General features: G+C 40.2%; 2 protein-coding genes across 4 annotated transcripts; both read right to left on the reverse strand.

Moving 5' to 3' along the window:
* Window position 1: 1 nt before the first annotated feature.
* Window positions 2–6,421, reverse strand: incenp (inner centromere protein). 2 transcript variants are annotated; one of them, XM_077712158.1, is made up of 21 exons: window positions 6,249–6,421; window positions 5,350–5,497; window positions 5,116–5,226; window positions 4,322–5,019; window positions 4,208–4,247; window positions 3,925–3,991; window positions 3,659–3,785; window positions 3,560–3,593; window positions 3,378–3,456; window positions 3,122–3,262; window positions 2,829–2,846; window positions 2,374–2,483; window positions 2,186–2,306; window positions 2,002–2,112; window positions 1,678–1,835; window positions 1,335–1,437; window positions 1,082–1,147; window positions 879–914; window positions 713–772; window positions 453–606; window positions 2–327 (listed from the first exon to the last, which is right to left on the reverse strand). In XM_077712158.1, exons 2-21 carry the CDS (start codon window positions 5,487–5,489, stop codon window positions 155–157), a joined length of 2,547 nt encoding a protein of 848 aa, XP_077568284.1. In that variant the 5' UTR covers window positions 5,490–5,497; window positions 6,249–6,421; the 3' UTR covers window positions 2–154. The 2 variants fall into 2 exon arrangements, with proteins under 2 accessions (XP_077568284.1, XP_077568285.1); XM_077712159.1 differs by lacking the exon at window positions 2,829–2,846.
* Window positions 6,422–6,902: 481 nt separating this feature from the next.
* On the reverse strand, window positions 6,903–11,707 carry pgghg (protein-glucosylgalactosylhydroxylysine glucosidase). 2 transcript variants are annotated; one of them, XM_077740845.1, is made up of 15 exons: window positions 11,161–11,707; window positions 10,406–10,454; window positions 9,986–10,244; window positions 9,570–9,780; window positions 9,069–9,504; window positions 8,873–8,992; window positions 8,624–8,755; window positions 8,438–8,549; window positions 8,284–8,356; window positions 8,085–8,221; window positions 7,868–8,001; window positions 7,677–7,772; window positions 7,520–7,617; window positions 7,230–7,453; window positions 6,903–7,127 (listed from the first exon to the last, which is right to left on the reverse strand). In XM_077740845.1, exons 3-15 carry the CDS (start codon window positions 10,221–10,223, stop codon window positions 7,051–7,053), a joined length of 2,088 nt encoding a protein of 695 aa, XP_077596971.1. In that variant the 5' UTR covers window positions 10,224–10,244; window positions 10,406–10,454; window positions 11,161–11,707; the 3' UTR covers window positions 6,903–7,050. The 2 variants fall into 2 exon arrangements, with proteins under 2 accessions (XP_077596971.1, XP_077596979.1); XM_077740853.1 differs by lacking the exon at window positions 11,161–11,707 and having other exon boundaries at window positions 10,406–10,666.
* Between the last annotated feature and the right edge of the window lie 22 nt (window positions 11,708–11,729).

Raw genomic sequence — 11,729 nt, forward strand, 5'->3', positions numbered from 1 at the left:
AGAAAGTGTCAAAAGTAGAAAGTTTAATAGTTTGAAATCCCAAAACTCACTCAATCCAACAGACAATAGAATAAGCAATGCTCAACAGACAAAACCAATGAAGAAAATGTACTTTAAAAGATAAACATGTGTGCAAATGTTATCACGGCATCAGTTATTTTACATTTGGTGGCGAGTGCCACACAGCAGAGCTGGTGCGTTTGAAGTAGCGCGCTTTGTTTTTATTAAACAGGTTCTCCAGTCTGGGCGCCTCGACTATCCCAAAGAAAGCCTCCAAGTCTGGAGGGTTGAAGTACTGCTTCATTACGAGTTGTTGCAGATTGTGACCTAGTTGGAAGAAAATCCGATATTATTGATCAACACCATGAACTTAGAAAACATCAAATGTTAATTAATCTGGTCTTTTTTTTCCTCCTTGCAATATTATGTGATAAAATGAATGAAATTCCTACCCTCAGCCCAAGAAGGAATTGGCTTTTTTGGCGCCGACTCATCATCTGTGGAATCGTCACTGTTTTGGTCCATCCCGTAGTCATCCATATCGTTAGAGCGATTCATAGTTTTGTTGTTATCTTTCGGCGTTATCAAGTACGACTGTGGTGATTTCTGTCAAATAGACAGAAAGACTTTCTAAGTGTACACAATAAATACAAAATTTATTCTAGACTACAAAAAGAAATGAAGTACAGCAAATGTACATTTTCTAAATTACCTTAACAACCACAGTCTTATTGAGACCAACTTTTGCTGGAGGTGTGCTCGTTACAGAGTGCTGCGTAAAAAAACAAATACATGACAAAAGATTAAACGTGACCATCACTCTTGTTGAACAAATGGTAGAACATCTCCAAATTAACAATAAAAAAATACCACATTACCTCAATGTCCATCGTCACATTTAGAGTAGCAGCAGTCTGAAATTGAGAGGGTTTGGGGTGAATTTTTTTAATGCACAAATTACATAACCAACACCCATTTACTGTAATCCGGTTGGACCAACCGTTGACCAACACAAAAAAAGTCTTAATTTTAATAAAGCACCATCACTGTGTGCATACTCTTAGATTGCGATTGTATTTACCTTTTTGTTAGCAGCTTCTTTAAGCACTGCCTCTTTATCTGCCGCCAACCTCTTTTGCTGTTGCTCCTAGTTGTACATCACACAAACATTATTATAGTCACATTTTAGGTCATGCAAAGGTCAATATTGCTGCCCACGTGAGGCAAAATGTGATGCCCATATATGCCTTTAAGTCAGTCATTTGCCTTTTAATGGCTGAATGAGAGGGAAATAAAATATATGCCTAACCACATGATTGGCAGTCTTTCTTTACCCATTTTCTTTTTTCCTCAAGCTTCCTTTTCTCTTCTAGTTCTCGCCTCTCCTTCTCTCTCGCTGCTTTTTCCAGTTCGCGCTGCAGAGCGAGAGCCTTCTCTCTATCAAGCCGCATAAAAAGAACAGCATGCAAGTGATTAATATAGATTTATTATCATCCATATGTAATCCATCATAGTTTTTTTTCCCTAAACGTTGCAAAGTAAATTTAGAAAATCATTCCAAAATGTCAAGTATTTAACAATGGATGTGCAAATTCACTGGCACTGGCATGTCAAGGGGCCAGTGTCTAAAACCTGTATCAAGACCTGGTTTGTATTGAATAAAGAAATAAAGCTGACCTTTCAGCAGCAGCAAAGCGTTCTTTTTCAAGCTCCCTTTCACGATCCTGCTCCCTCTTGAGCTCTAAAGCTTTTCGAGCTTCAGCCAGCTTCTTTGCTTTTAGTTCCTCCTCCTTGGCCTTCTTAGCCAACAACTCTTGCTGGCGCTTCTCCTCTTCCTAAAGTAAAAAAATAAATGAAATAAAATTAATGAAAACAGGCATGAAAGTTTAGCTCAAAGTAGAAATACAATTCAATATGGGTGTTTTTTTGTGCTTGGGCTTAACTCCATTTGACATTGGCATGAAAACAGGTACAAAAGAGAAACGAATAAACAATCCTCACTTCTTGTTGAAGCTTCTTCCTTTTGGTTTCTTCCTCCAACTTTCGTTTCTGCTCAATATCTTCTTGACGTTTGATGGCCAGTCGTTTTTTGGCCAGCTCGGCCGCTTGACGCTAAATTCAAAATGAGCATTTTTACGTGACCAGGCCAAGTAACTGATCAGTGCCCTTAAAACATTTTGCTTACTTTGTCATTTTTTTCATCAATGTCAGCCATTTTTTGCTCAATTTTCTTTTTCTTTTCTTCCTCTCGAAGTTCTTCTTTCACTTTAGCCTCATTCACCTTCCTTAGCCTCTCATCCCTCTTCCTTAAAGGGGGGAAAAACAAGTTGTGAGACATCCAGTGAAAGGCACAGAAAATTGAAACAAAAATACCTTTTGTATTCATCTTGTTTCTTTTTCTTTTCCTCCTCCAGTTTCCTCATTCTCTCCTCCTCCTGCACCTGCTTCTTTCTAAGTGCTTCCAACTTTTGGCGCTCTTTTGCCTGTGGTGTTTGCATCAGGAGACAACAAACAGTATATTAAGTGGCTCAAATTAAATAAATTGTAAAAGTATGAAGTACACACACAAGGTTGACTGAAAATTGAAATGGAATGTGACATGTACACGGATGAGTAATATGTGACCATTCTGGTGATAAAATAAAACTGGAGTCGGGTTTGAAAAAAATAAAAATACATTCTTGAGAACACATCCACTTTTGTGTCACTACCAAATCCAATTTTAAAGACAAACAGAATGTTGCACATTTGTTAGATGTGGGCAGGGTAGTTTAGTATGAGACAATATCACCAAATAAAACACCAACACACAGTGTTCTTGCACTTACCACTATAGTCATGTTCATCTGAGGAGAAATGGGGGGTGGGGAATGAAAAAATAAATACAAAAAAATGATGCAATGACTCACGGTCCAACTAAATTATTTTTTCAGACAATGTTAGTATTGGGTATAAATACTTAAACTAAATAAGAAAATATGATCATATATATTCAAACATTGCCTGAACATTTAAATAAAAGATTGATGAAATCGCCCCAGAAGATACAGAGGAGTATGCAGATTATCACGAGGCTGTTTTTCTCTCCTTTGAGGAGCAATCGGGCAACAATAATACTGACCTTTGAATCCATCTTGAGAGGAGTGGTGTGTTTAATGAAGGACTTGATTGCAGAAGTACGATTGAAGGAATTTGGAGTCATCATCAGAAACTGATTCTTCTGCACAGTGTGAAGAAAAGATTTCATGTTTGGTCGGACCACCTGCAAAAAGAACAGGAAAATAGATTAGGAGGAAAAAAATGTTCATTTTAAAGGCTATCTTATCTAAGGTAGGAGGCCCTAATATATATTTGAATGACTCGTATGGGCTTCTTACACTCTTCTTGGGAGGTGAAAATCTCTTTGGGCTCTCTGCTGTAGTATAGGGCGCTTTGCGTTTGTTGTTCCTAGAGGACCTACAGAAATATAAGGGAAATCATTTCAAAAGTCAAACATGAGAGACATATTTCTTTAAACCACACAGATGAGAAAAAAAGTATTTAAATGTCTGGAACTCACCTCCGTTTAGCCTGTGGAGTCTGCTGCGTGCCAACTGTAACAAAGCCAAAAAAAGATGAACAAAAACTGCAAAGTAAATGTAAAAATTTGAGCAAGTACCTATTTTCTGCTGCCAGTTGCTCCTCACGGGGGTAAACAGTGATGGTGGGGCCAATTTAGGGGAGTGTGCTGCCACCGAACGAGTAACACGCACCAACGATGGCAGGTCACTGCTGGCAATGGCCATCTATATATGTAGAGCAAGTTTATAAAATGTGTGTGTGTGTGTGTGTGTGTGTGTGTGTGGGGGGGGGGGGGGGGGGGTGACAAATAAAAGAGAAAATTATTGCATGCCCCTCTCAGATTGATAGATTAACACTTAGTACCTCTGAAGGATCATCCGAGTCATCAACCACAGCAACTTCTGGATCTTCATTCACAGCTTCGGACACTCTGTGGTGGTCAAGAATTATTTAAATTATTTTTAAAAATTGAAATTTCTTGTTTTACGTCTGCTAGCAGGAGGAATAATTGCTAAGACACTTTTAAAAGTGTTTTAAATACCATAAATAGATAAAACGTGTGGCAGGGCCAATTAAAAAAAAATAGATATTTTGCAGTCAAAACAATAATTCCAGTTATTAGTGGGTGTCTTAATGTATTACTTACATTTCTTCCATCTCATCCAAAGACTCACAAGAAGAAGCAGCTGCAAATCGGAAAACGTAACATTAGATAAAGATTGCAGATTTGGAAAGTATTTGTTAGTGTTTTGTTTCTCGCCTTCATTGATGCTGTTTTGTATTGAGCGGCTGTTGCGAGCCGCGTTCTTCTTCAACATGGATCGTCGAGAAGTACGACGCAAAGACTCCTTAGTCACGCTGCTCCGCAAACTGGCCCGGGAGTGGCACACCTTGACAGAGCTCCTCCGTGAACTCCTACGCTTGTTAGCTATCGCAATTTTAGCAGCACTGCGTACAGGAGAGGGCTCGAGCTCCAGCTCGAACTCTGGCTCGACCTCTGGCTCGACCTCTGGCTCAAGTTCTGGCTCAAGCTCTAGCTCAAGCTCTAGCTCTGGCTCGAGCTCTGCCGCTCGCTCGGCGGACGAGCGCTCTGATGCAGGGATGCTGACGAAAACGCTTGATGTGGGAATATATTCTGGAGACCGGCTTGCGGCATTTGACTCGCTTAACTGGATGTCCACGTTGTCCACCTCACTTTCTTTGTCCTCAGCTCCATCCAGCCCAGGCTCTTTCTGATCCTGGACCAGCTGTGGTCTTATTTCATCTATGACATCCAAGCTGTTTTGGGATGGCTGACTCTCATCCTCTGCTATGCTGGTTTTGGCTTGTTTGGTTTTTCGAAGAGCACGCTTTGGTCGCGTGCTGGTGCTGCTCTCAGCTGTAGACACATCTTCGGCAATTAAGTTGAATGGCGTCACCGAGGACCCGCGGAGATTACTGCGCCTATGCTTGGATAATCTGTATCAGCAAAGATGTTATTTCAGGTTACAATTGATATGGAATATAATTTGAAATAATTTGAGAAAAAAAGTTTCAAAATAAAACCGTACAAACCTCCGCCTGAGTCGACTTTCTTCCTGTCGGCCAACAGACACGCGCTTCCTGCGACTATTCTTCTTTTGTGATGGTGTTTTAGGCATGAGCTCTGGTTCGGAATTGACATCCCTAAAATTGAAATAAAAATGCAACTATCAAAAGTATCACAAAATTGTTGATGGTTTTGTGTAAGATTTTTTGTTAAAGTTTGAATGAATTAAAAATTAAAATGACATTTGATTTCACACTGACCTTGAAAACATTTGGCTTGCCACTTGGCGGATCTCTTCGAGCCAAACCATGTGGACATTATCAATATGATTGACAAAATCTTGTGTTTTGTTTTGAGCCATCTGGAGTAGAGACTCCACCGATAACTGTACAGACCTCATGGTTGGAGCTAGGGGACAGACAACAGATAAAATATTCAGTCACAATAATTTGTTTGCAAAATGGAATTCACATTGAGAGCCTCTAGAAATGGTTCAATTGACCATTTGCTTTTCTCTTCAAGAGAAGAGAGATTGATTCCTCAGCCATAGATCAATAATATATCAGTTGTACTGCCATAACATGGTGGCCGTCGTCGTGAAAATTGTCACGCAAATCGTATTCTGAATGCAATGATGCTTCTGAATAAGATTTGAAATCAGGCATTCTGACACCTATGCCATTGTAAAGAATGAGAATCTTTTACCATACAGAACTATAAAATGCGCAAATCTTAGGTAAACACAAGAGGTTACTTCCGCTTGTATAGCAGTTGGCCACAAAACCCTCTTGCGTTGACCCTTTTGTAAAAACAGTTGCTAACAAATAATCAATGCTAGTGAAAAATCGGATAAAAACAAAAAGATGTTCCGACGTTGAATACACCGATCACTAAACTAACAATTGACGAGTATAACATTTAGATTCTGTTAGGTTCACGCGCGATGATTGCCAACAAACAAAGAATAAAGCCAACGATGTCGTGCAGGTAAGTTAGTATTTCCCAAAAAAAATGTCACGTTTATTACTCTAGACACAAATCAAAACACCGAGAAGAACTAAAATTAACATTTGGTTTGCTTTGTGTGCAGGCGGCAATGGTTTTCTACCTACTAATAGTTTGCCGAGCTAAAGATGCAAGTAAAGTCATAATTATTTACCCTCAAAGAAACAAATTTCAACGAAATCCAACGCTTTTTCCTCCGTCCTCCAATAAAGGGAATACTATAAAAAAGATTTCATACAATGTCATAAAATTCGCCGTGTCGACCTTAGACGTGCAGTCAAATCTGTGTGCAGGAACCGCTTAAATTTCAAACTGTATCAACCAATTGCAGGCTGGAGCTTTGTGGCGTCATAACAAAAAAAGGGCGTTCGTTTGATCAACAACTGCTTCTGAAGGGGTTGTAAACTCCACTTAGCAATGTGCGGTGCTAAGAAATAGTCTAAATACGTATAAATTGAACAAACCAAACACGTGGGTCATATCCATGTAAATCCACAGTGTTTGGATGACAAACGCCAATACTGCACCGAAAATTATCACGTGATTTAAACATTTTCTATAAATACAATGTCTCGTTGTGGAAATCCGATTATAAGGAGAAAATGCCAAAGTTAAGCAAAAATTAATTGAACCTCAAACGGAAACGACAGAAAAAGCATATAAATAAATATAAGAAATAAATTGTTATATATAAATAAATTATGATAAAAAGGAACTTATCATGCTTATCAAAGGTATAATTGGTACTTTTCAAATTGATACTCATCCTTATTTATACAATAATAGAAAATAAAGCAAATAAAAGGAAAAATGTTAAGTCACAGTTTTATTCAACCCACACATTGAATATATAGTTCTACAGTTGAACACAATCCTTCATACTACATACATTGTTTACCTTCATGTTTTCTTAAAATTGACTTGCATATAATACATTTTGCAGAAAATATTGGGTCTCAAAAAGGCCAGCAAAAAGACGACAGTTCAAGTTTACAAACAAATCCAGGCTCTCGAGGAAATGTTACTGGCGTTCCTAAAAATACAGATACAATATCCATTACAAGCCTATACCAATGAAAAGAAAAAGTGGTACTATATCAATCAATCCCTATTTATGATTACACTGTGTAGTTACCTGGAGTCAAAGTGAGTTTGGTTCCTGATGCTTTGAGTACCACCTGCAGCTCACGCACCTTAACATTTGTGCCGCCATCTTCCTGCGGCCTCAGTGTGACGCAGACCTCATCTTTCCGAAACAGCCAGTCTAGCTGATGGCCCAAATAGCTGACACCATGGATACAAAGCTCACTCAAGTTTTGGGGAAGAAGCGGGGAAAACACTAGGCAATCCTTCTGAACTCTAGAAATGAAATACATGTTTGTATTTAATTGGTCCGATTTAACACGTAAAATGAAAGGAACAGACCTGAAGCCACTGTAACCAAACACCACTGCTTGCAAGAATCCACCCATGCCCGTAAGAAAGTTGACGGCGCCAGACCCGTCTGAAGATTCACTCCACACCTAAAATGCCATCGCACGTTACCTCAGCAGTCAATACGGATGCTATTGTAGAGCAATACCTGGAAAGGTCCTTGAATATTTTTGTAGCACTTTTCAAGTAAACATTGAGCTTTTTCAGGCTCACCCAGCTCCAGCCAACCAATCGCAAACATGCTCTGAACAATGGAGGGATAAAGAAGGTGTCAGTGTATATTTACAAAGAAAAATGTCACATTTTATGTAAATGTGAATGACATTTAAGGACATTTACCCAAGTCATGGCTGGTCCATTAGGATCAGTGACTATTTCATAAGTTTCAAGATCATTTCTTCTGACCTCGGGAGACATGGAGAGACCAAGAGGATAGCCCAACATCACTGTATCGGCTTGTTTTACCAGACAACCTGCCAACAGTGAAGAACATACACCATAACAATAGTGTTTTAAATTCATGGTAGATTATCATAAAGAAGGGAAAAGAAAACACCTTTGGTGTAGCCTTCAAATTCAGGATGGTAAAGACATTCTTGGTCAAAAGGTATTCGAAGGTTGTCTGCAACATCTTGCCATTCTTTTGGCGTAGGATGTTGGAGAAAATCCGCTAATTCCACAGCAAACTGCAGACTTTAAATGTGATCGTAAAGAATTAACTTGCACACCTAGAATTAATACACAGGCACAAATACCTTAATTTGGCCACTGTGTTTGTGTATACCGAGTTGTTAACATTGTCATAGTATTCATCTGGTGGCATGACACCTGAAATGTATAACAATTTCCTATAAGTACAAATAAATGTTGACCTAAAACATTCGGCACAAAAGAAAAAGTGGTCTTTACCTAAAAGATTATACTTCTGGTCGTCGGGGCTCCACGTCACCCTGGAAAGCCAGTAATCAGCCACGCCCCATATTAGCTGACTCCCCTGTCCCTCTGTGAACATGGAAAGATCCTGCAAAAAAAAACAAAAAAAAAAACAGCTGAATCATACCGAGATTATGAAGAGTCGCAAAATCGGGAGCATACCCCAGTGAGGTAGTAGTAATTCCTAAAGGCCAGGATGACATCGCCATTGATATGAATCTCACGTTGCCCGTAAACATCTTCGGGGCACATCTCCCTTCCTGATACCGCACTTTCCCATGCCAATTTCAGACCCTGTGAACAATAAAATCCTAAAACAAAGTTTGCGACATACCGATTTCTTTCAATGCAAGAAAATTAATTTATAGTTAGATTCATATCAAATAGCAAGTGACTTTTACCATACCATACCTCATATCCCTGCTTCTGAGCATTATATTTTGCCCCATCAATAGTCCGCACCCTGTACTCCAACGCCGCACGTGCCAGTTTAGGGTAAAATAAAGCCACAGTAGGAAGGATCCAGATCTCCTGTAGGGTTGGAGGTTGTCATTGGCTGACATACCAAAGTAAAAACCACATCCGATATTTAAGCCATAATTCCAACCTGGTCCCAGAAGACGTGGCCCCAATAATCTTGATCCTCACAGCCATTCGACAGCCCACCTGGACTCACGCCACTAAATGAGCTGATTGGGCTGTTTCTGGATGGGAAGGCACTGAGGATGTAGAACATGCACCCGATTACAGCTTTTAAGAGCTTCTCAGACCCTTTGACCTCCACCTTGCTGGACAGCCACAGCTCTTCCCAGGCGTTCTCGTGAGAGCGGCGGAGGCAACCCGTCGCCATCAGAGCCAGGCCCTCATCAAAACTAGACTCCACAACCTCTAAAGAGTCAGATATTGCCAGAAGGAAACCCCAGCAGTCTTGGCTTTTTCCGGGTGGCAGTGTCAGAGTAGAGGGAATTGGAGTCCAGATAAGGTGCACTGTGGGACGGGGGCCTTCTGGGAACTCGGCCGTGTGTGCGCGACCTTGAATATGGCTAGACGAGGTAAAGGTTAATCAACCGAGGAAAATGCACGTATCGGTTTTAGGGGAGAAACTTACCTCCCACCTCTGTATTCAGAAGCATTCTGAAAATCAATATCTTTACTCTGAGGCACAAAGGAAGAGTCCAGTTTGACTGTCACCGCCACCTCGGTGGTCACATGGCGCACCACCACAATCTCCATCACCATCAGGTTGGCGTGGTGGCGGTGCACGTAGAAGGACTGGGAGATCGTTGCGCTAGATGTGGTCAGTGTGTGCGTGAAAACACCTGTTTGAGATTTAAAAGAGAATCAACCGGCTGCCAATGCCTCCAAACAAAATGGATTGAACGTCAAAGCGCCGTTCATGGCATTGAAAGCTAAAGATATAGTGTAATGAAATTTGTTTAAGAATTGTAAATATATATTGCCATGACATAACATGAAGGGGAAAAAAGTTTGGACACCCCTGGGTTTAAGGTTTAAAAAGCCCACCGATGTTGGTGTCCAGGCTGTAGGAATCTTTCCCAGCTTCCTCTGTTTCAACAGTGACCGCAAAAGGACATGGAACATCTGCACGGTGGCATTGGCCTTGTCCTCCGTTGTACACACCGCCCATGTGCATGGTGTTGTTGTACACCTTCCATCCCAAAAGCCCATTGGCCAGCGGTGGGAGGAAGCGGTGGTCGGCGGGGAGAGAGTCACTGATGAAGGTGTAAGGGTCAACGGACATTAGGCCTGGGGGAGGGTGAACCTGTCACATATGAATGGAATTCAATGCCTTTATTGTCAGAATGAAGTGCACAATAACAACAACAAATGAACAGACAATTAGTTAAAGTTTTGTGCTTTTGGGGGGTATAAAATACTTAGAAAAAGTACATAAATGAATAAAGAGAATAGTTCTGTGCTTACTTCAGGAGACGGACTGTTGTTCTCTCACGTGATCAGGAAGCTGGATCATCTGTTTTTGGTTAACAACTGAATAGTTACTATGGAAGGGTAAAGCATTCAATAAAAAGGTATGAAAACTTAGAATTTGTTGGTAAGACGACGTGGTGTAAAGTTCAGGATTGCTCTCATGTGTTCTTATTGCACGTAATCGTTGAGATCAGGGAGAAAAATTCAATGGAGGCTTGCTGGGAGTTTAAAAAAACAAAACTGGAAATAGCTGGAGGTTAGTCACAAAACCAGGAGTGGATTTAAAAAAAACTTTTTAAGAGACAGTGGTCACTATTTTAGACAGATTTTCAAAGGTGTAAATCAGGGCAAGGGACTATTTTTGGTCAAAAAAAGGCACATTATTTTTCTTGATAATTAAGATTTTAACTCAGAGAAAGTTCCTAATCTTGGTGATTAAAAAACGAATATATTAGCAATTATCCTAATAATTTTTGTTAGTCATCATTGTATGTATATTGTGTATTATTGGTAAAATATAAGTATACATCAATTTAAAAAAAAGAATACAATGTCAGAAAAGCTAAATTAATCATATTAAAATGAACCAAACCAGAAATATATATAAAAATATATATATACTATAATTTCATAATCTGTGGTCATCTAAAAAAAATCTTAAATACTGTTGGCAGATTCCCGCTATTCATTAACAATCCATCTTTTGTTCTTAAAACATTGTTCTTTTATAAGACAAAAACACCACTTACACCCAATAGGCATCTCTTTGTCAGCATTTTCTCTCCAGCTCCAACCCAATTGTCCCCAACAAGCTGTAGATTGACCGCACCTCGTGGTGGCGCCGTGGAGCTGTTTGGAAAGCATCAGGCATCAAAGCCCAAGTGGGGGTCAGAAACACAAACCCTGGGAAAAGCAGCGCTTTGTCCATATAAGGCCGCGATCCATCCGCTTCCCCTCTTCCTCCCTGCTTCCCTGCCTTTCTCAGACCTTCGGGATATTTACAGAGAGCGCCTGCCTTATTAGGAGCTCAGCTTGTCTAGCCTGCAGGACAGCAGCTCAGTTCTTCTATGATGAGATCTAAACTGATGGCTCTTCACTGAGCTTCAGACCCCAAGCCTCCCATGTTGCGCATCCCTTGCAAATAATTCGTACTTGTAGCCAAATATCGCAAAGGCATGTTATTTTCTCTTTGGAATGTCGGTTCCGACGTGAAAAATACTGGCCTCCTTAAATAGAACAATGCACTGGAGTGTGCAGACTAAAATGGTGTGGAGCAGGTGACCACAAATAACAAGGCAACAAACAGCATGATAAGACC

The sequence above is a fragment of the Stigmatopora nigra genome, chromosome 2 (genome assembly GCF_051989575.1).
Source record: "Stigmatopora nigra isolate UIUO_SnigA chromosome 2, RoL_Snig_1.1, whole genome shotgun sequence".
In the NCBI taxonomy this organism is placed as follows: domain Eukaryota; kingdom Metazoa; phylum Chordata; class Actinopteri; order Syngnathiformes; family Syngnathidae; genus Stigmatopora; species Stigmatopora nigra.